Consider the following 22,879-nt stretch of genomic DNA (forward strand, 5'->3'; position numbering starts at 1 on the left):
AAACTCAAGAAGAACAAGAATGGAAGAATACAAGGTTGGGAAACTGAGGCAGAAAGACATGAACTGAAATCTACAGATGGGTAGGGGTACATTTCGGTGGTAAACTGTGTGCTTGCCATGTTCAAGTCCTGGATTCCATCCCAAGGCTGGCTAAGGTAGGATCTGAGAAAAGGTACAAGTGAAACCTTGTGGAGCGCTAGGGTGTGTGGCAATGGCTCCCGGGGGCCCTACCCTTCAGGCACCCTCTCTCTTCGGCTCCCTTCCCAAGCAGGAGCTTCAGCCTAGGGGCTACAAGCACCCGGTGGGGTTGTCAACACACGCTGAGGGTGCTTGCAGGACAGGCTGTCGGGCCTTTGTTTTAGGTCACAACTACAGACACCATTTCTCAAGCATTTTATTATAGAAAACTACAGTATTGTTTCACAGTGAGAAAGTGGCAAAGGGCTGTTTAGAATTCAAAGTCTTCGCCTGCCCGGTCGAAGGCCCAGGCGAACCTCTCTCTCTGGGTCTTGCTGTAGATCTTCTCTATCGGTACTCCAAACCTCTTACACCTGCAGGCAACAACATCAGTTGAGTCTTGCTCTGGAGGCCAAGGTGGGGGAAGAGGGTGGTGGCCTCTGTCCATCAGGGTGACCAAGACACCTTGTGCCACCCAGACCTGCTGTCCTGGGCACCACGACCAATTGCATCCCCTCCCCAGGTATCAAGACACCCCTGTATGGTCCAGGCGGCCACTGGGCCAGGCCCACTCCGCCCCCATTCCCAGTGGGAAGGACAAGCACCCACATAATTTAGTGTCCCCGGAGAACTGACAGTGCCAGTCACCCCAAAGCTCAGAAGGAAGAGGCCTACAGACAAGAGGGCCGACTCAGTATCAGGGACATCGAGTCAGGTGGTCCCTGTCACGGGAAGTTGTGCCTAGCACAGAGCCAGGTACGGGATGGGGCACCTATGGGACTGCACTGAGACCTCCTAGAATCCCACTGTAAGGACTCAGGCACTATGCTGGCCTGTCCCTGTCACTTGGCAGAATGCACTCAGGCAGCATCCTGGTCAGCCCAGGGATCCACAATTGAGTAGTCTGCACGCAGGTGCAAAGGGCCCTTTAAAAGACAAACCCCCACCCTTCATGCTCTCTTTTCCAGCTCTTTCCTGCTCTCTTTCCTCCCCTGTCTTCCCTGCAGTTCCCCTGGGGCAGACAGGACTTTTCCTGTCTCCATCTTCTGTTCTCTCTCTGTCTCTTTTCTCTTTCCTCCCCCTTCCCTCCCCTTCTAATAAAACCTCTTAATTAAGCTCTGTCTGCCTCATGTGTTTGTCCCTCCGCCTCGGCCACCCTCGCCTGCCCTGGAATCCGCCACACTCGAGTTATCATAACACCAGGGCACACCCAGGCACAACAGCCTCAGGCCTACACACCAGGCAATGCTGATCCTGGGGTCCAGATAATTGAGCTTAGCGGTGCCCAGGGCCACCTGCTTGTTCTCCTCCTTGTCTGTGGCCTTCGCGCGCAGTCGGGCCAGCTGTCCCTCCAGCTTCAGCAGCCGCTGCTGCTTCTGCAGCAGACTGTTGGAAAAGGAGATGGCTGTGTTGCTGAGAGCAGACCACATGTCACCGCCTCCCATGCCCCGGCTTGATGTCCCTCCTGCAAATGGCCACGTTTAGCCTTCTCTAGGCACAAAGTGAGAGGTTCAGAGGGGGTCAAAGGCCAAGGCAAGTCCTCACTGAGGAAGCTGTGTGATGCTGACACCCAAGCAGGCAACGCTAACAGGCAACACGACAGACGCCCCCGTGACCAGGGAAGTTTCCAGTCCTTAGCCTTGCCTTGCCTTTTTTTTTTTTAAGACCTACTTACTTATTATGTATACAGTGTTGTGCCTGCATGTATGCCTGCAGGCCAGCAGAGGGCACCAGATCTCAGTACAGATGGTTGTGAGCCACCATGTGGTTGCTGGGAATTGAACTCAGGACCTTTGGAAGAACAGGCAGTGCTCTTAACCTCTGAGCCATCTCTCCAGACCTATTCCTGCCTTTTCAATGGGGCTAGAGAGTTGGCACAGCAGTTAAGAGCACTGGCTGCTCTTCCAGAGAACCTGGGTTCAATTCCCAGGATTCCCACAATAATTTAAAACCATCTATAACTCCATTCCCAGAGGATCTGATGCCATCTCTGATCTCCATGGACACCAGGCACACACATGGTGCAAAGACACACAAGCAGATAAAACTTTCATAAAATGATTCATTAAAAAATAATTTTAACTGGGAAATGGTGGCGCACGCCTGTAATCCTAGCATTCAGGTGGCAGAGGCAGGCGTGTCTCTGTGAGTTCAAAGCCAGCCTGGTCTACACAGCAAGATCCAGAAGAGTCAAGGCTACTCAGAGAAACCCTGTCCTGAAAATAAATAAATAAACGAATGAATAAATAAATAACATTTAAAAAGAGGTGCTGCTTTTCCCCTGCTCCTTACGTGCCCACGGCAGCCTGCTAACAATCGTGACACTATGTGGTACCCTGAGCCCAACCCTAGGAACGAGTGTTCCAGATACCAACGTGGGAGGATGGCCACGTGTGCTGCAGAGAGCTGGAACACTCTGCACTGGCAGGCGCCTTGCCATAGGAGCCTGCTCAGTGACAGTCACACTCCGGCAGTGACAAAGTCACCGTCAAGAGCACAAGCAGAAAGGCCAGGAGGTCAAGTGTGACCTGTGGGCCACCGTATGCAGGGAAGGAAACAGGAAGCCTCGGGCCCTGCAGAGCACTTCTGGTGACACATGGGACATGTCACAGCAGCTGTTCTGTGACAGCTGCACGCCTCACTGAATGCCCTCTGGTCTAACTGACATCTGCTGTGTGCCACTGTAAAAAGACACAGCTCTGCACCTCGGGAAGCCTGTCACAAGGAAGAAAGAAAAAGCTTCAGCCCTGAAGAACCACGGTCACGTGACGAGGGATGCTCAAGGACGGTACAGAAACACAAAGGACAGTGGGGATGCCATGCATAGCTGGACACACAAAGTCCTGGGGATGCCATGCATAGCTGGACACACAAAGTCCCATCACCGGCTATAAGCCCAGAACGGCAGGATCCACTGATTCAAGAAGAAACCTGGACAGATATATGCCAGGCAGAGACCAGAGGGCCACTAAAAGTGTCTCCCAAAGCAAAGGCCCTTCAAGGCCACAGCCAGAGCATTCTACCAAGTAACCACCAGGTCTCAAACAGAAGAGGGAGACAAGCCCCAACTCATTTCCCGAAGCCAGAGTTAACTCTGATCAAGCCAGACAAAGGCATCCCTCTGGGTGCGGAAAAAAAGCTCCGACAAAGCAGAAGCAGGTCCCACAGGAGAGAAAACACACAGCGCCCAGCCATGGGGACCCAGGGAGGGCTTTACACCGATGTACCGCATGAGACCATCTGACAAACCCCGCGCCCATCACATGTGCATACACACAACCCTGCAAATTCCAGAGACGCACCTACGAAACCCCACAGCATACGCTAGGTGCTGATGAGTGAAAGCTTTGCCTCTCAGGTAAAGCACCAGACAAGGGGACTCTCCACTGACTGCTAACCACGTTCTGGAGGGTCAAGAAAAGGAAACCCAGGCCTCCGTGCCAGAAAGGAATAATCGAGTGACTATCCATGGATGGTGGATATCCATCTGTACACAATCATAGTTAGCAACGGTTTACAGGAGCAGGGAAGGAAGCAAATGGACCACCAGCAGTGCATTTCTGTAACAAGTCGCCACCACTGACTGGGCTTGGCTAGCCACTCACAGGATAGCCCACTGAGAGGCTGGGCTCTCAGGAAGGTTCCTGCTAGCCTGCTAGCAGCAGGCTCCCTAGGCTCAGCAGCGTGGCCGTGGTTCACACTGAGCCTGGCTTTCCTTCTGAAGGTCTTGGTTCCCGGCAGAGGACTAGAGCAAGTCTCAGAAGCGTCGCGATGAATGGGGTCTCACACACAGCCCCTCCCCATGTGTGGGGCCAGTAACAAAAGGGACAAATAAGCAAGGGACCTGGGCCCCCAACAATTTCTTCCCCTTGAAAATTTTTTCTCTTGGCTGGTCCTGTGTCCTTTGCTGCGTGTTCAGCTCCAGGCACAGGCTGCACTCATCAGATGTGGCCCTGAGGACATGACCACCGTGGACATCGAAGGTGAGATGCACTAGACTCCAGAGTCCCTGAAACACGGAAGTGCTGTAGCAAGAGAGGGGACGGAGCAGAGCGGGCGCCGGTCCTCTGCGTCTGGAGCCTGGACTCAGCATTAAAACCACAGTAAGGAGACTGGAGAGAGGAGAGCGCTGGCTGCTCTTCCAGAGAGAGCCCACGAGGCAACAGCTCTCAGCCACCTGTAACTGCAGTCCCAGAGGACCTGATGCCCCCTTCTGATGGCAAAAACATCCATACACATAAAAAAAACACATAATTAGTTTTAAAAAACAATGGCAGGGTAAGATGTCTAGATCTGCTGTGGAGGACTGGGTGTGGTGGCGCACGCCGTTAATCCCAGCACTCGGGAGGCAGAGGCAGATGGATCTCTGTGAGTTTAAGGCCAGCCTGGTCTACAGAGCTGAGTTCCAGGCCAGCCAGAGCTATGCAGTGAGATGTTGTCTCAACCTCCCCCAAACAAACACAAGGAAGGGTAAACGGCTTCTGCTCCCAAGTGCATAGAGACTCTTACACTGCTTAACACTCATCATCTTCACAGCCTATGAGTACAGACGGCTCAGCCGCCACAAAAAGGGGGGTGTGTGGGAGAGGCCACGGCTGCTCCTGCAGCCCGTGGGAAGGCTAGCACCAAACCCCTGAGTTAAGGTCCGAAAGGTCTCCCAAGGGGCCTGACCATGGTTTCACCTCCTGGAAGCTCCGGAGGAGACAGACAGGCAGGCAGGGGTGCCGGGGCAGGGGAGGGGGAAATGGGAGGGACGACCCTGAAGTAGGAGAGTTGAGTTGCTAGTGAGCTCAAAGACTGGGGGCTCCACCTTTTCTGAGCAGGTCCCTTCTGACTCTACATGTTGAGGTCAAAGGCTCAGGACTGGACTCAGCTCCCAGCCACCTCTCTGGAGTCATGCGTTCACAGGTCTTCCTGTTGTACTGGTCCTAACCTAACCCTGACACTGCCCTGCCAACTCTGGGCTCTCCTCTGGGGTCCTAAGCTGGGAACCTAGGCTGCCTGCTGGATGCGAGCCTAGCAGTGACCATCTTGAGATGTCAGGGGTGGCAGCCTGTGAGCTCGTGGACCCTATAACTGCTACCACAGCACAAGGCACACCAGATGGGACCCAGCCCTTCAGGACTCTGCTGATGTCAGCGCCCTGCCTGAGTGGTTTGCAGCCTTTGACAAAAGGCCTGATTGCATTCTGCCTTCCCCTGGGGAGGCAGTGTGGCTGCCAGACACAGCTTGCTCCAAATGGGACAGGTCACTGCAGAGGTGATCAGGGATACTCCTGGGTCGGACACACGAGCTCCCTCACACCTGGGAAATTTGGGAGTACACTTGGCTTCACCCAGGACACAGACTGCCTTCCAGTCACATCTGTGAAAATGCTTTTGTCCAGATGTGGCCTCTGGATGGGAAAGTGTCTGCAGGGCCATTCTTACTGAATGTGAGTGTGGAGGGAGTGTCGGTGTGGGGGAGGGGGCGGGCAGTAGCCGTGAAATGCGGTGTGGAGGGGGCGGTGACGAGGTTCTGAAACTGCAAAGTGACAATGCAGCCAAGGAGAGAGGTATGCACGGAAGCCTGGGCTCAGCCCGGGTAGTCTGCGTGCTCCACTGTCGCTCAGCCGCAGGCACAGTGTGCACTGAGCCTGTGACCTGTTATCACCGGACATGAGGTGGCCTGGGGAACCCCTAACAAAACTAGCCGTGAACAATCCAGACATGAGCTGAAAATTCCATTTACAGCTGCGTAAAATCACAACGTTTAGCTTCTCCTCGGAAAACTATAAATGTTTGCTGAAGAGATTAAGGAAGACTTAGTTAAGATTACACTGACTTTATATATAGAGACTCCCACGTAGCCCAGGATGGCCCTCAAGTTGCTATGTAGCCAATCCTGACTTCTGACCATCCTGATCCTCTGTCTCCCAAGCGCTGCAATTACAGATTACAGGTGTTTATAGATTGTGTTCAGACTTGGTAGTGCATGGTCTGGTTCTCTCAAATAAATCGGCAAACCCAAGACCACCCCAACATTCGTAGGGGGAAACTTCAAGTGGCCCTATGTAGCCAAAAGTATCTCTAAGGAGAACAACAAAGTTAGGAGTCAGGCAGTGGTGCCTACTGACGGTCCCAGCCCTCCAGAGGCTAAAGCAGGGCTGAGACCTCCAGAGGAGTCTGGGGTACACAATGAGACCGCTTCAAACACACACACACAAAGAAAACAGCCAGAGCTCTCATTCTTCCTGATCTCCACACTCTGCCAGCGGGATGGGCCGGGGCTGACACAGGACAAGAGAAACAGAACAAACCAGTCCAGAAATGGAACCCACACCTGCAATCAACCCATTTCCAACTCAGGTGCGGGGTGTAAGGGCAGCGGACATTTCCTCAGCACACAAAGGCTGGACGCTCAGACCCCAGACAAAAGTGAATTCAAGGCGAGCCTCGGACTGCTGTGACAGCTAGGGCAATAAACCAAGCTCACGAGAAAACTTGGGACTCCGCCTGCATTACAGAGCCAGACAAAGTATTAGTCACAACACTGCCAGAACGACACCAGAGAAACAAGCCGCAGTGGGCTCACCGGCAAGGCAGCCACACCCAGGACCCTAGAGAAGCCTGCTGGGCTGCTTGGCCGAGGGTGGGAGTTGCTGCTGGACACAGGCTCTCTTTCAGAAACTGGCCATACACCTCTCAGAATGGTGTGCTTTCTCTCGCTTTTTATTTGTTTCGCTTTGGTCCTTTTTGAGATAGGGTCTTTCTGTGTAGCCTTGACTGGCCTGGAACCTACTAGGTAGACCAGACTGGACTTGAACTCAGATCTGCCTGTCTCTGCCTCTGCCCAGCAGCACAGTGCACTTTGAAAGGGTGAAATGTGTGCTAAGAAAATTAGCTCAACCCACTGCTCAACATAAAAACCAAGGAGCCACAGCTGGCCTGCAGCCCACCATCAGAGGCTAGGGCTGCTTTGTAATTATATCACTTCTGTCTATGAGTAATAATAGAGCTTTCAAAAAGATCACAAAATTTGCCGGGCAGTGGTGGTGCACACCTTTAATCTCAGCACTTGTGAGGCAGAGGCAGGTGGATCTCTGTGAGTTTAAGGCCAGCCTGGTCTACAGAGCGAGTTCCAGGACAGCCAGGGTTGTTACACACCCAGACTGGCTGGGGCTGGGCCCCAGGATCACGGCTTTCTAGGTGGCAGCCCCAGCGTACCTTTTGGACTTGCTCTCCCCATGCGTCCTAAGGTCAGCCTTCGCCCTCTCCAGCTCCGCCTGCGCCTCGGTCACCTGCGCCTCCTTTATCTCAATCTGTGAAGAAACCAACCCCACACAGACCTGTCCTCTGATTTCTGTCCACAGCTGTTGGCCCTGCACTCCTTGGGAGGTTACAGCAGGTAGAGTCCAGAGCCTCACAAACCACTGGAGTGGCCAAACCTCTCCAGATGCCAGCTTGCATTCTGGAACCACTCAGATGACAGAAGAGCCTGGGAGAAGGTCCCGTGAAGCCACACAGGGCTGGCCTACCGCATTCTGTGGCCAGGAGTGAGGTCAAGAGGCTTCTAGGGCCCAATAGTGCCACCTGACTAGCCACAAATTCACCCAGCATGCCCACCCGCCACTCTGACCTCTTTCTTAAACTAGAACACAGGGAGATGAGAGGCAGCCTAGCTGGTCCCTCCCACGGTTGCCCAGGTCATGACCCGGAGCAGTTCCAAGTCCCTGATCCCAGCCCCTGGAGCAGCTATACCCACTACACACTCCTGCCCCTCACGGCTGCCTGGCCCCAGGAGAGGAGAGAAGCAGTGACGCGGGGACGGCCACACGACAGGTGCCTTCCCACCTTTTCCTGGAGTTTCTGCATTGACTTCTCGAAGGTCTTGGGGATTGCTCTCCGATGGTTACAGAGGATGGCCACAGCCCGGTTCGCCCGGTTGTAAGCTGAGATTTTGGAGGTCAGGCTGTCTTCAGCTGAACAAGGATGATGACAACCGTCACTCTGTTGCAACCTGCTCTGAGCCTCCCTCCCTCCCTCTCTCCCTCCTGTTCTTCAGTGGTGCTGGTGATGGAGGCTAGGGCCTTGACATGCCAGGCAAGTATTCCACACTGAGCTACACACACCCTTGGCCCTAAAAAGGCTCTTTCTGGACATGTTATAAATGTGGGTTCCTTCTATGACACAAAGTTCCAAAGAAGAAATTACCTAAGATGTCCCCACAAGTCAGGGCTAAGTAGGTTTAGTCATAGCAATGGAGGCACTGAGGGTCCTCACCTTCTTGTGGGGGTTGGACTATATCCTATTGGGGCAGAGGCAGAAGTCCCAAAGCCATCCCAGGCTCCACCATTTCCTTCTGGAACAGGGTATCCTGGAAGCCCTGAGGCCCGAAGAAAGGTGAGGTAGTGTTGTCTGAGCTCATGCAGCTAGACAGGTGGGGCAGGAAGTGTGACACCTCCTCGCAAGGGCCAGTGAGGCCACCCTGGGTCAGGGCCTGACCTCAGCGTTCACCAGCAGACAGCTGTGCCCAGGCCGACAGCAGCTGACACCTAGGGCAAGCCAAGGTGCAGCCCCCAGGCAGCTCCCACAGGGGACAGTCTGGGTAGCCCGCAGGGTCAGGTGTAAGAAGCCACTCACCCCTGGTCAGCGCCCGCAGCTGCTCCTGCAGAGTGACGGAGGCATTGTAGGTCCGGAACACCTTGGCTGTCAGCCCCTCCATCGAGTCCTGCAAGTGCTTGTTCAGACTGGCCGTCTGGGTGCAGAGAGGAGAGAGGAGTCATGGGCAGTTTCCTCAGAGACGTGAGTTTCATGGGCTATTCTCAGCCTCCAGGAGGGGACAGAACAGAGAACACACTGGGGACAAAGACCCCCTTGTGCCCATCCACAGGCTTACACTCAGTGCATCAAAGAGGTTGTCCCCAGGGTCTTTGTCCTCCATGAAGTGCTGAAGGTTCTGGAACACCTGAAACAGAGAAGAACTTAACTCACAGCCACACTGAGACTTCTGGAGAAGCCAGCTGAGCAGGAGGGAGGTCTTGGGCACGGGGAGGATCACACCATTCACACGCACCGCTGAGGAAAGCAGAGGGGTGCACATACCAAGTCCTGGAAAGAGATGGCATGCTGGGGCCCCCTGGAATATTATGGTAATATGTTCTACCCAGCCGCGAGTTCTAAGAGCTCAGAACTTCTATTGTCTTTTAGATGTCAGCTGATTACTGCTGGATGCCTGGCCTCAGTGGGGAATGACCCCTATTTTGTATAACAAAAGACTTGAGCCAGGGTGAGTCTACTCCCACCCAGAGAGTTAGTGAGATGTGCTTGTGTGGAGGCCTGAGGCCTTGAGTATGTGCTGTAAAGAAGTATCTCCAGGACTAAAGGAAATATTTGCTATCAGCCTTTTCTACATGATAATGGATGTCTTCTGCCATTACTCCCACCTTTGAATGGTTACTTAAAATGATGGAACAATAAACCTGGGCCTTCAGTGTTTACTGGGAGCCCTCCTGATGACCAGATGTCTCTGGCTTGTCCTTAGCGCTGTTGGGTAGTTAGTCTGTCCTGCGTGTCCACACTCCTCCACTCAGGGTGGGACCCGCGGCTGTTCGGCTGGTTCTGATCGCAGCCCCAAAGACATCTGTTCAGAATGGATGGCCCCCCGCAGCATGGGGCTAATACAGACCAGGCCCACGACAATAGTATCAGCACAGTGTGAGGTCTACCCACTGGAACCTGTGTCTGTGCCTCCCAACCCAAGCCTGTAAGCGGTCACTCACTGCTAACTCATTGATGGCCGGTGTGTGGTTAAAGCTGGGGCCGGTCTTTGGTGCCTCTACAGACCCACGCAGTGACTTTAGCAGGCAGCTAACTCCTAGCTCCCTCTTCTGCCAACAACGCTGACTTCCACCCAGGTGACCCAGGACACGTCTAGCACCACAGAGCCCCAGGAAAGCAATCTCCCCACTCTGCTCTCTTTCGGCACGGAGACCCTCCTGGCCAGGCCAACTTCCAGAAGAGATTGCCCAGGCTGCACTGGCCTCTCCTTCGTTTTAGCTTGCCCATCCTGCCACAGGTGCCAAGGCGGCACCAAATCATCCTTGGAACCGTACAATGTGACCTTCTGCAGAGACGTGGCTGTCAGGATGGGGTCAGACAGGACACAGTGGCCTGACCCCGACAGATAACACTGCGTGAGAGAAGACGGTGGGGAAAAAGCAGCTGTGTCAACAGAGGCAGAGCAGAGCCAGCAGCTGCAGCAAGTCTCACGGGGCAGAGGCCAGGATGGCAGGAAAAGAGGTCTCACAGGGGATGCAAAGCCAGGGCATGCGTGGCACCAGGGGAAGCAGGGAGGGGCAAGAAGCAGATTCTTCCCATGTTCCTAAGGAACCGGCACCCACACCCTGGACATCGGGCCTCCTAGACCAAAACACAATAGGTGTATGTGTGTGCACTTGTGTGTGTGCACGTGCGTGGGGTGTGTGCGTGTGCACGTGAGTGGGGGTGCAGGTGCGCACGTGCGTGGGGGTGCGGGTGTGCACATGCGTGGGGTGCAGGTGTGCACGTGCATAGGGGTGTGTGTGCATGTGCGTGGGGTGCAGGTGTGCATGTGCGTGGGGGTGTGTGCGCACGTGCGTGGGGGTGCAGGTGTGCACGTGCATAGGGGTGTGTGTGCACGCACGTGCGTGGGGGAGCAGGTGTGCACGCACGTGCGTGGGGGTGCGGGTGCGCACGTGCGTGGGGGTGCAGGTGTGCACGCACCCTGATGATGCTTCATCACGCAGCCACAGGAGACACTGCGAGGTGCAGCAGGCCACTGAACATCCCCTGTGGCTCTGCCACGCTCTGAGCAGGGTCAGGGAGGGCACTCACAAGCTTCTCCACCGTCACACGGTTATTATAGCGGATGGAATCCTTTCCCAAGAAGACCAGCTCCACAATATGTTCTTGGCCATCTGCCTTTTCATGCAGCCGGACATGCTCCACACGGAGCGAGCAGCAGCCCACGGTGTCAGCTGTCTCACCCTCTTCCTTCTCATTTCCTGTTCGCAGCGCCAGCTAGGCCAGGGTAGACACTGGTCAAGGCTGTGGTCTGTGGCGTAGGAGCACTCACGGCACTCGTGCATACAGCGACACATACACAGGCATGAAGTTGAACTAACTCTCTCCCTCCCCCACACACATACACATACAAGCACACATGCACACACATACATATACAAGCACACATGCACACACATACACATACAATCACACATGCACACACATGCACATACAATCACACATGCACACACATGCACATACAATCACACTTGCACACACATACACATACAATCACACTTGCACACACATACACATACAATCACACTTGCACACACATACACATACAATCACACTTGCACACACATACACATACAATCACACTTGCACACACATACACATACAATCACACATGCACACACATACACATACAATCACACATGCACACACATGCACACACATACACATACAATCACACATGCACATACAGTCACACTTGCACATACATACATACAATCACACATGCACATGCATACACATACAATCGCACATACACACACATGCACATACAACCACACTTGCACACACATACACATACAATCACACATTTGATGGAGGCTCCAGTTCCAGGGAGAAGCCACCATTGTCCTTGCTGCCCAGCTCTCCAGGTCCCCACGCCACGCCATACCTTATCAATAAAATAAAGGGCCACAGCCAGCTGTCTTTTCTTCGTTTCTGGGGATTCCCAGTCAGCCCGATACTGAGCACGGATCTTGTCGACAACTCTCCTCAAGCGCCGTGCAACCTCATACTTGTGCCAATCCATCTCCCCCTACGAGAAGACAATAGATGTCACCTATGAAGTGGTGAACGGGTGACTGGACACCTTCCCACCTCGGGCAGGTGTGACCCAGTGAGGTGCGCAGCAGCAGAGCCTGGCCTCCGAAAACTGAGTCCCACTCAGATTCCTGCTAGACTGCAGCCACTGGGCCCCGCTGCTTTCTGGCTGGTAACCTCTACAGGAAGACTGAGGAACCTCCTGCGCCAGCCAGTCTGGAAGAGCACAGAAGGGAAGGCCTGACGCCTGCTTGGGGCACAGGGCTCCCCGGAGTGTTCATGCTCTCACCTTCAGCTTGGAGCTGGGGTTCAGCATGACGTACTTGAAGGTATTCTGGATATTCTCCATCCACGCAGCCAGCCACGTGACTGTATTATCTGAACGCACTTCTTTCCACTGGTGACCGGCTGGGGGCTCGGGGATCTTGGAATCCCTACAGTAAAACAGGGGTAGTCACAGTTTCAAGTCCTTGGTCCTCAAATACAAGCAACTCAGGGTAACTTCCCTATGTGTGTCCTGTGGCCACACTCCTATGCAGGCTTCAGAGCTGGTTCCAAGCTCCCCAGGCCAAAACAACTGTCAACTTGCACACACACACACACACACACACACACACAACACACATACACACACAAGATCAGATCAGAACAAAAAGTTCTGTGCAGAGAACGCTAAAGCCCCAACTCACATACCGGGTGGATCCTGCACACCAGCTGTCACCTAGGGTCACTGGACCAACAGTGGGTAATAACAGCACTGCTTCAGCACAATACCCTACGCCCAACGCGCTGTTAAGTATTTAGAAAGTCAAACCCTGAAAATGCACAGGACACCTCCCGGTAGGAGAACCTCAGCCCCACTGAGCAAGACAGGAGACTCTGCTGGAGCTGAGAGATACTGTTCACAGCTACACCTGTTGACCCAGAGCCCTGCCAAGACTCAGGGTACATGGGAACAGCACCTGGTATCTTCTGCCACACATCCAGTGAAGGGTCCCACCCCAAAGAGCTACAGACAAAAGTCACCTCACCGGCCAGGGTCCAGTCCTCACCCATGAGAGCCTGGCTGGCTGAGCCCCGCATACCTGCCACAGTTGATGATCACATCCTCCGGCCTAACTCTCCTCTTCAGCACCCCCATCTTGGGATGCTCACCTCGGCCACGGAACAAGCCAGGCGGCTCCATCTTGAAATTGCCTATCTTTTCTCTGTGGCCATCTAGAATACAGTAGCCAAACTCCTGCTGAAGCTTTTCGGCCTCTTCTTTTAGCTTCTGAATTAAAACAATACGTGGGCATTAGGAGAGAAAAAGCTAAAACCAACTGGGTTCCTGTGCTGTCCAAAGGTCCTCCAGTTGCTGCTGCTGCAAACCCTAGGTCTCCAGCAGCTGTGGGGACCACACGAGGTTCCTCAAGCTGCAGCTAAGCAGAAGCAGGGTAGCCTTCAAGGTAGGAGGAAATGAGCCAGGTCCTGGAATCACCCCAAAGTCCCCACAATAGCTAGCCACCGAGCGGACAACGGAGAAGGAGCCACTTGGAGGACTCCACGAAATGGAGGGAGAGGCAGGAAGCAGTAGAGCCAGCCCACCCCCACATTCCCACCCTCGGCCCCCCGCCACTCACGATGTTTCAAATGGTAGTGTACTTTCAAATGTGCCCCAGGAAAATGGGATTATGTCCTGGACACAATTTTTAAAAAGGGGGGGCGGTTACCGGAAAGTGCTCAGCACCTGCTGTGACAGCACCTAGAACTTGGTCCACTTCCCAAAGCCTCTGTGGGAGGAGGGCTCTGTGAGGGGCTCCCTGCAGCCTGCACCAGCTACCTCCAAGTTTCCCAGAGCCCACCACTGACCTGCTTCTGCTCTTTGGGCAGGCTCCTGCGGGCCTCAGCTCTTTCCACGAAGTGCTTGTGGATCTCCGCAAAGTCGCATTTGTCAAGGCGTGTGATAAGCTCTCTCTCCTCAGCTGTCATCTCCTGTACCAAAACCAGTAACATGTGCTCAGTGCTCTAACACAGGCACCTCCCTGTGACACGGGGAGCCCACACTTGGGGCCCACTGCACAGGATTACTGTGAAACACCACAAACACGGGGCTGAACGCCACCGGGCAGAGCAGCAAGGCCATGCCACTAGACCAGTGGTTCTCAACCTGTGGGTCATGGCCCTGGGGGTGGGGGTGTTTGAATGACCTTTTCACAGGAGTCTTATCAGATATCCTGTATATCAGATATTTACATTTCTGTTCATAACAGTAGCAAAATTAAGCTACAAAGCAGCAACAGAGTAATTTGGGGGTCATCAGCATGAGGAACTGTCTTAAAGGGTTGCGGCATTAGGAAGGCTGCACTAGACCCTCAGCCTCCAACAGCTATTATACCAGAGGCCCAGGTACACAGTAGAGTCCTGTGGGTAAGTCACGTGACCCCAGCCGGAAACAGCTGCCTCCTGGCTAATGGTAAGACATGGGTGCATGACAAGGTAAACCCAGGAAGAATGGGGCCAGCTTAGAGGATGGCGTGTGTAGTCTCAGCTTCAGACTTGTAGTCCTGGCTAATATTCTGAGTCTTGTTCTTCCAGAAAGCAACCAAATGAAATCCCCAAGTGAGCCCCTAAGTCCACATCCTTCCCTAGGGCAAGGCCCTGCACGCCTCACACCATCAGGGGTCAAGATGCTGCTAACAGAGCGGCTCAGCCCAGGCTCCGGGGACAGCATCGCACCGCTCCAGACAGAAGCGGGGGCGGTGGTGTGGGATAGCCAAGGGCAACCATTTCCAAACGTAATTTAAGGTTTCGGTGATGAAGGCGGTGAAAAGCTGACCCACCAGCTCGACCTTGCAGATCCATACCCTATGCAAATTACCCATGTTGGTGCGACGCCAATTGCACTCTAGGGACAACTAAAGAAGACAGCTATAGAGCACTGGGTAATCTGCAGCAAATTCACTCAGTGGAATCTTAAAAATCCCTCTTGCCTTTGAACGTCTGAACTTTTGCCAGACTACGCAGCCAAGTTAATAATATGCCTTAACACCAGTTAAGGCTATGTACTTGGGGCTGGGGAAATGGATGGCTCAGTGGTTAAGAGCACTGGCTACTCCTCTAGAGAACCTGGGTTCAATTCCCAGAACCACATGGCAGCTCACAACTGTCTGTAACTCCAGTTCCAGGGGATCCATCACCAGGCATGCCTGTGGTGCACATATCTGTGTACGCAGGCAAAATACCAATGCACATAAAATAAAATAGAGTATATACTTAACCTGCTGTCCTACTGTGGACTCAGCCTGTTTGCCTTTAAGAAAAGGTGGGCCGAGTAGTGGTGACGCATGCCTTTGATCCCAGCATTTGGGAGGCAGAGGTAAGTAGATCTCTCTGAGTTCGAGGCCAGCTTGGACTACAAAGCTACACAGAGAAACCCTGTCTCAAAAAACAAAAACAAAACAAAAAAAGGAACCAACCAACCAAACAAACAACAACAAAATAAAACAATGTGGGGCTGGAGAGATGGCTCAGAGGTTAAGAGCACTGCCTGTTTTTCCGAAGGTCCTGAGTTCAATTCCCAGCAATCACATAGTGGCTCACAACCATCTGTACTGAGATCTGGTGCCCTCTTCTGGCTGCAGGCAGGATACTGCATGCATAAATAAATAAATCTTAAAAGAAAACAATGTAACCAACCTTATTGTGCCTTGGGTTTTCTTAAGGAGTTAGCTTTTACAACCCAAGCTAATGTATACTCTCCCATGCCCCTGACCTGTAACAATGGGTGTGTTTTCTGGAACAGTTCAATAAACACAGATCAAAGCACTTTGTTAGGGACAGACACAGGCACAACAGACAGGCCATATACCACAAAGCACAGACAGAAGACATAGGGAGAGAGTAGAGAATTAAAATATGGGCGTGGTCAAAACTACGCAGAGAGGTGTCATGTGACGTCAGTGCAATCTTAAACATTAAAGAAACAACCTGGGTGTGGTGGTGCACACCTTTAGTTCCAGTGCTCAGAATGCAGAGGCCAGCCTCGGCTTGCAAAGGGAGTCCCGGGACAGCCAGCACTACACAGAGAAACCTCGTCTCAAAAATTTCAAAAGGAACTAGGTGGTGGCGGCACACGCCTTTAATCCCAGCACTCGGGAGGCAGAGGCAGGTGGATCTCTGTGAGTTCGAGACCAGCCTGGTCTACAAGAGCTAGTTCCAGAAGAGCCTCCTAGAGAAACCCTGCCTCAAAAAACCAAAAAAAAAAAAAAAAAATCTAAAGGGGGGCTCAGCAGTTAAGAGCACTGACTGCTCTTTCAGAGGACCAGGGTTCAATTCCCACTACCCACATGGCAGCTTACAACTATCTGTAACTCTAAGATATGCATACAGCCAAAACACCAATGCACATAAAATAAGAATAAACACATTATTTTTTTAATAATTCAAAAGAAAATATCCAAACGTCAAACAGTACAGGAAAAGACACTCAATGCTGTCAGTCACTGGAGAAATGCTGGGGGAGCAGGCTTGTGGTTGCTAGGTAACAAGATGTGAAGATGAGGCCAGGCTCACATATAACACGTTTTAAAAAGCAAGGGAAGAGAGAAACCTGACATAATCCTCTCATACTGTGTGCTTATTTTCATGGGACAGAAAACGCCCTTTGGACTGCTCCAGACTCCCATTCTGAGAGCTGGATGCTGTCATTAGATCCCCCAGGAAAGGTCACCACAGTCTGCCATGCCGGGCAAACACTGTGGCCACTGACAGCTGGATGGGCTACGGAGTTAGGCAGCAGACTGAGCACCCACCCCAGGGAGTCCCCGCCAGACACACACCTTCCGCCAGTCGCTGAAGAAGTTCCTCCGGAAGACTTCCTTGGTCGTACACTCCAGGTGCAGCATTTTCCCATACAGAGTGGCGACCTCCTCTGCTGCCAAGCTCAACTTCACTGGCTTTCCTGCAGACAAAACACGAGCCGCTGGTCGCATCCTGGTGACACCTCCTACTGAGCACACAGATTACTTGGGGCACACTGACGTTAAAAATGGCCAGCCCTTGAGTAAAGCAATGGTCACACACTCCCAGAGCAGCGCCAGGAACATCACTGCGGGGTTTGCAACGGCCCCGGCTACTCCTCTCTCCTTCCTTTATTATGCTGCATCTTGTTACTAAGCTTGTGTTACATGGAAAAGTAACACATACATCTCATTATTATTGTGTGTGTGCACATACATCCCACATAGAGGGTAGGGGCACCACACATGCCACAGAGCCTGTGGAAGTCAGAGGGCAGCTCTGTGGAGTGGGTCCTCTCCTTCCATCTTTATGTGAGCCCCAAGGATCAAAACGCGAGCCACAGCTGGGTGATGGTGGCGCATGCATTTAATCCCAGCACTCGGGAGGCAGAGGTAGGCATATCTCTGTGAGTTCGAGACCAACTTGGTCTATAAAAGCGAGTTCCAGGACAGGCTCCAAAGCCACAGAGAAACCCTGCCTCAAAACAAAAAAAACTTGAGCCACCAGGCTTCAGTAACACATGCCTTTACTTACCAAACCATCTTGATGGTCCAAAAAGCACACATTTTCAAAAAATATTTTTGGGCAAGAGAGATGGCTCAGAGTTTAAGAACACTGGCTGCTCTTCCCAGCACCCACATGGTGACTCACAACCATCTATAACGAGAACTGGTGCACTCTTCTGGCCTGCAGGCATGCAAGCAGAACATTACATACATTAAAAAAAAAGATTATTTCAAAAATATCTTCAGCCGGGCGTTGGTGGCACACACCTTTAATCCCAGCACTCGGGAGGCAGAGGCAGGCAGGTCTCTGTGAGTTCGAGGCCAGCCTGGTCTACAAAGTGAGTTCCAGGACAGCCTCCAAAGCCACAGAGAAACCCTGTCTCGAAAAAAATTTTTTTTCATTTTATTGCAATTCTGGGGATGAACCCAGGGCCTCATGCATGCCAGGAAACACTCCATCATAGCTATACCCTTGGCCCTAACAAGTGCAATTCTAAAACACAAATTTCCATATAGGAAATTACAGGAATAAAATAAAAGTTAATGTGCCACAGTGGGAAAATGTGAACCATTGTAGATGTGACCCTCCGTGCTCAGTGACTGTCTGCACGTCATGACAGAAGAGTGCACAGGAGCCCAGACGGAACACCAGGGGGTGCAGGGGCTAGTCCTGATGGAGATCCCTCAAACACTGACTCCCTGTACAAAGCTGCTCTTTGACCTCCACAATCCACATGTGCCTGAGGCCACAACACAGGTGAGTATGGGCCCAGCATGTGTGTACAAATCACAAGTAAAGGCAAGCAGATCTCTGTGAGTTCGAGGCCAGCCTAGTCTACATAGTGAGTTCCAGGACAGTCAGGGCTGTGTAGAGAGGCCCTATTTCAAAAAAATTAAATTAAAATAAAATAAATAAAAAAGAAGGGAGAGGAGGAGGAGGAACAAACTGCTAGGTGTGGTAACCCACGCCTTTAATTCCAGCACTCAGAAGGCAGAGAGGGTACATGTCTGTGAGTTCAAGGTTAGTGTGTTCTACATAGAGTTTCAGGCCAGCTAGGGCTACATAGTGAGACCCTGTCTCAAAATACCAAAGCAAGCAAACAAACAACAAAGGAATAGAACAGGTTCAGCGTTCCACACCATACAAGGACATACGGGGCACACACTGTGTATCTCCGCCCCCTCCCCCACCAGGTGGCTAGTCCAGATGCAGATGTGCGCTGTCAACGTGTGCCCAGGAGAGGCTGGGAGACCAAAGCAGCTCCCCCAACCTTGGGCAAGTCTGGATACAACGTGTGTCCCTGCAACACAAACTTGTGCCTCTCCTTCCTTGTAGCAGCCTGCCGGTGGCCATCTACACCTGTGAGTGGGTACACACACACACACACACACATACCAGACACACACACCACACACACCACACACACACACCACACACTCACACACACCACACACTCACACACACACACCACACACACCACACACACACCACACACACTCACACACACCACACACACTCACACACACACCACACACACTCACACACACTCACACACACACCACACACACACCACACACACTCACACACACCACACACACACACACCACACACACACCACACACTCACACACACACACCACACACACACCACACACACCACACACACACACACACCACACACACTCACACACACACACCACACACACCACACACACACCACACACACTCACACACACCACACACTCACACACACACCACACACACCACACACACACTCACACACACTCACACACACACTCACACACACTCACACACACACACCACACACACCACACACACTCACACACACACCACACACACCACACACACTCACACACACCACACACACTCACACACACACACCACACACACACCACACACACACCACACACACTCACACACACCACACACACTCACACACACACACCACACACACACACACACACACACACACACACCGAGAGCTTCTGAGGGACTCCAGGGTTGGCCCTCCCTCTATGCTATTAGCCGGTCCATCAAGAAGAAGGGAAGAGGGCTTTGTTGGGAAGCTCAGCACATCTTCCCAGCATGCTGACAGACAGAAAGTCAGCCCAAAGCACCCAGGCGGCCCAAACCCAAGAAAACACACACCCTCCGCCTCACCGTCATAGAAGAAGTGTACGCTGTCAGGAAGGGGCTCGTAGGCAGGGGTGAAGTATGGGCCCCTGTGCTCCAGCTGCCTCCACTTCACGATGTTCTGGACGTTTCCTTCCCACCTGAGAGGACAGACGAGAGCCTAAGTGAGGCCTGCTCTCCCCACATCCGAGCGCCTCCCCCTCAGCTTTACCTAGGAAGACAGAGCCTAAAGGGCAGGGCCAAAGCTGACAGCTGGGTACTAATAAATACATATTATCATGCCTGGTTTGACAGTTTCTGTTTTTGTTTGGTCGGTTTGGGTTTTTTGAGACATGTTTTCTCTATGTAGTCCTGGAAGTTGCTCACTGTAGACCAGAGTGGCCTTGAACTCACAGAGATCCGCCTGCCTCTGCCTCCTGAGTGAAGGGATCAAAGGCGTGCGCCACCAACGCCCGGCTGACATATTTTTCTAAAGAGCCTTTCTTGATGTCCCTGCAGGGAAGGGATCAGGTGGGTAGAGCTACGGCGACTGAAAATGAGAGTAGGCGGTGGGGGGGGGGGGCAGGGGACAAGGGACCAGAACAGAAAGCAATGCTGGGTATGTCCTGAGAAAGAAAGGAGCCGGGCCAGGCTTCGTGAGCACTAGGAGCTCTGGCAAACTTGGATGCCTGAGGGGCGTCCCGTGAACAACGCAGAGGGGAAGGGAGTGGTGTGGAAGGTTCCAGATCCCACTCCGCCTATCTTATGGGTCTAGGTGGCAATGGTTTTTGCTGTAGTCTGCTGCCAGCTCTGGCATCCCCAGATCTGAAGATGCAGAAGTTCTTCATGACGCCGGCTCAGACAACACTTCCCTCCAGCATTCACCCAACGTCATAACATGTGGACAGGACCGAGAGTGTCAAGCTCATCACCAAAACTGCTAGGTGGATGCCGGGCGGTGGTGGCGCACGCCTTTAATCCCAGCACTCCGGAGGCAGAGGCAGGTGGATCTCTGTGAGTTCGAGGCCGAGCTGGACCGACAGCCTCCAAAACAATACAGAGAAACCCTGCCTCGTAAAAACAAAAAAAAAAAAAAAAAAAAAAAATCTGCTAGGTGGATTCTACCACCATCCCCATTTCACAGACAAGGACACGGAAATAGAGACTGTAAACTCATCGCGGCATAAGTGACATTCCCTCGTACTGTCAGAGACCAAGCAAGGCCATCAAAAAGCAAGGTACCTGGGTGTCCTGCCCTGCACCTGCAACCTAGCAGCTTCTCCAAGAGGCCACAATTCTGTCCCGTAATTCTGTCCCCTGGGGACAGGTGGCCTGTCTTTCCCTGGAATCCCCAGAGCCCAAGAACTGAGCTCCCCCAGCAGGAGCTGAGCTACCAAAGGCAAGTCAGCAGGCCTGCTGTAAAAGCTGACCTTGGAAGAGCTGTCTTCACTGTGAACTCCCCCACCCCACTCCTGCTATCACACCAGAACACCGCCTCCCTAAGCACTAAGTTAGCAACAACCCCTCAGCAGAGAGCTCTAGCTGCTGTGCTTCTGGGAACCTCAGTGCGGGAGGGAAAGAGACCCATCCCAACTCCAGGACGCAAGTGCAGGGCCTCTTCCTCAGTGCCCAGGAAGTCCAGCAGGGCAAGCTGGTGACCTGGGGTAAGGACGGAAAGCTAAGGCCACGTGACAAAGAGCGTAGGAATCGTGAAGTGGGCCCGAGACCAACCAGGGACCCTGAGAACCACACTCCGAAGGGACCTCCTCCACCAAACGCCGCAGCTTCGCGGCCCAGACCGAACTTCCCAAGGTGTCTGGTGTGACCCGGCACAGGAGCAGGATTCTGCAAGCCACTAACAAATGCTGCACCCTGTCTCTCCCTTGAGCGCCGTCCCACCCGCTTTACCCTGCTCTGTCGGCCTTCGCGCCCTGGGACGCCTGGCGGCAGGCGACGCGGCGGGGGACATGCTGGAGACACCGGCGGAGGACTCTGAGCCACAACGGCAGCATGAGTGTGGGTGCGCGGGCTCAGCCGGCGTGCTAGGGGCCACGCCCTTCAGACAGAGCCCCGCCCACACTCTTCCCGGAGTCCCGCCCAGCCCCTCCCTCTTTGAGACAGTTTTCCCCAGCCCGGACCAAGTAGCGCGGCTACCTGCCGTGGATGGCATCCTGGAGAAGTGACTAGACCCTACCTAAGCGGTGAAACCCCAAATGCCTGCACTTCCAGGAGGACGCGGATGCAGGCACCAGCTGTCCAGTCTAAAGCAACCTCCCCTAGGCAACAGGAAGTTCTGCAAAGATTGCTGTTGCCTAGGCCCGCCAAGAGACCAGGGACACGAGCCATAAGGTGCCTCCTTTCCCAGCAAAAATCTCCCAGCCAGCAGCAGGCAGGCCTGATATTTCCCCTAAAGCAGCCCTACAGGCGTGCAAGAGGCTGGCGAACTAACAGGAAAGGTGAGAAGAGAAAGCTGACCGTGCTGGTCCGATCCACAGCTACCAACTTACTGGATTCTTACTGACATCTAGCGGTCGGAGGCAGGAACAGAGGCGTGGAGGGACTAGAGGGCCCCCTTCTGGAAACATCCAGCACTACAGAAAGTTGACACGAGCAGGAGGTTATGGGAAGCGCACTGGGCATTCCAGGTCTGTAGCTGCCTTCCTGGGACCCTTGTCTTCTTGAAGATCAGTTGGGGTTGTCCAAGTCGGGGAGCATGGCTTCGCAGTGCTCAGGTCCTCACAGCAGGTATGGGGAGCCCTGTTTTGAACACGAGACCAGGCCTGAGAAAGCATTTCAGGTGGAGCGTGCATTCATCAGACCCCCTGACCCCAAAGCCCACCATAAGGCTATTCTGCAGGCCTGTAGCCCCCAGCAGAGAGCAGGGGCACTTGACTTCAACACACACTCGATACAGACATCTCACCAGGACTAGCCAACAGTCGTGATGGGCTCCCAAGGCTTGTGCCTGCCTGTGGGACACAGTTCAGGAGGTGTGCTCTTCTACTAGACAAGTTTAACCTCCTCTAGCACGCCCCTCATAGAGTCTGGTCAGAGCAAGGCAGACATGGTGAGAGACTTCAACCGCCTCTCTCCCTGACGCCCCTGGAACCCCTGAAACTCCCCTGCAGCAGCTGGGGAGACGGCCAGTATGAGGCGTTTGAGCCCCAGCGCCATGTGGAAAAGCCAGGTGTGGTGGCACACACT

General features: G+C 53.2%; 1 protein-coding gene across 6 annotated transcripts; it reads right to left on the reverse strand.

Annotated features, from left to right (window-relative positions):
• Positions 1–378: 378 nt before the first annotated feature.
• Top1mt (DNA topoisomerase I mitochondrial) lies at positions 379–22,143 on the reverse strand. 6 transcript variants are annotated; one of them, XM_040736419.1, is made up of 14 exons: positions 22,125–22,143; positions 19,724–19,836; positions 16,856–16,977; positions 13,887–14,009; positions 13,121–13,308; positions 12,325–12,469; positions 11,887–12,030; positions 11,031–11,216; positions 9,055–9,123; positions 8,799–8,913; positions 8,010–8,137; positions 7,383–7,477; positions 1,417–1,563; positions 379–551 (listed from the first exon to the last, which is right to left on the reverse strand). In XM_040736419.1, exons 3-14 carry the CDS (start codon positions 16,919–16,921, stop codon positions 449–451), a joined length of 1,509 nt encoding a protein of 502 aa, XP_040592353.1. In that variant the 5' UTR covers positions 16,922–16,977; positions 19,724–19,836; positions 22,125–22,143; the 3' UTR covers positions 379–448. The 6 variants fall into 6 exon arrangements, with proteins under 6 accessions (XP_040592353.1, XP_021078633.1, XP_021078635.1 ...); XM_021222974.2 differs by lacking the exon at positions 22,125–22,143 and adding an exon at positions 21,870–22,094; XM_021222976.2 differs by lacking the exon at positions 22,125–22,143 and adding an exon at positions 21,830–21,952.
• Between the last annotated feature and the right edge of the window lie 736 nt (positions 22,144–22,879).

The sequence above is a fragment of the Mesocricetus auratus genome, unplaced genomic scaffold (assembly GCF_017639785.1).
Source record: "Mesocricetus auratus isolate SY011 unplaced genomic scaffold, BCM_Maur_2.0 Super-Scaffold_100055, whole genome shotgun sequence".
NCBI lineage: Eukaryota > Metazoa > Chordata > Mammalia > Rodentia > Cricetidae > Mesocricetus > Mesocricetus auratus.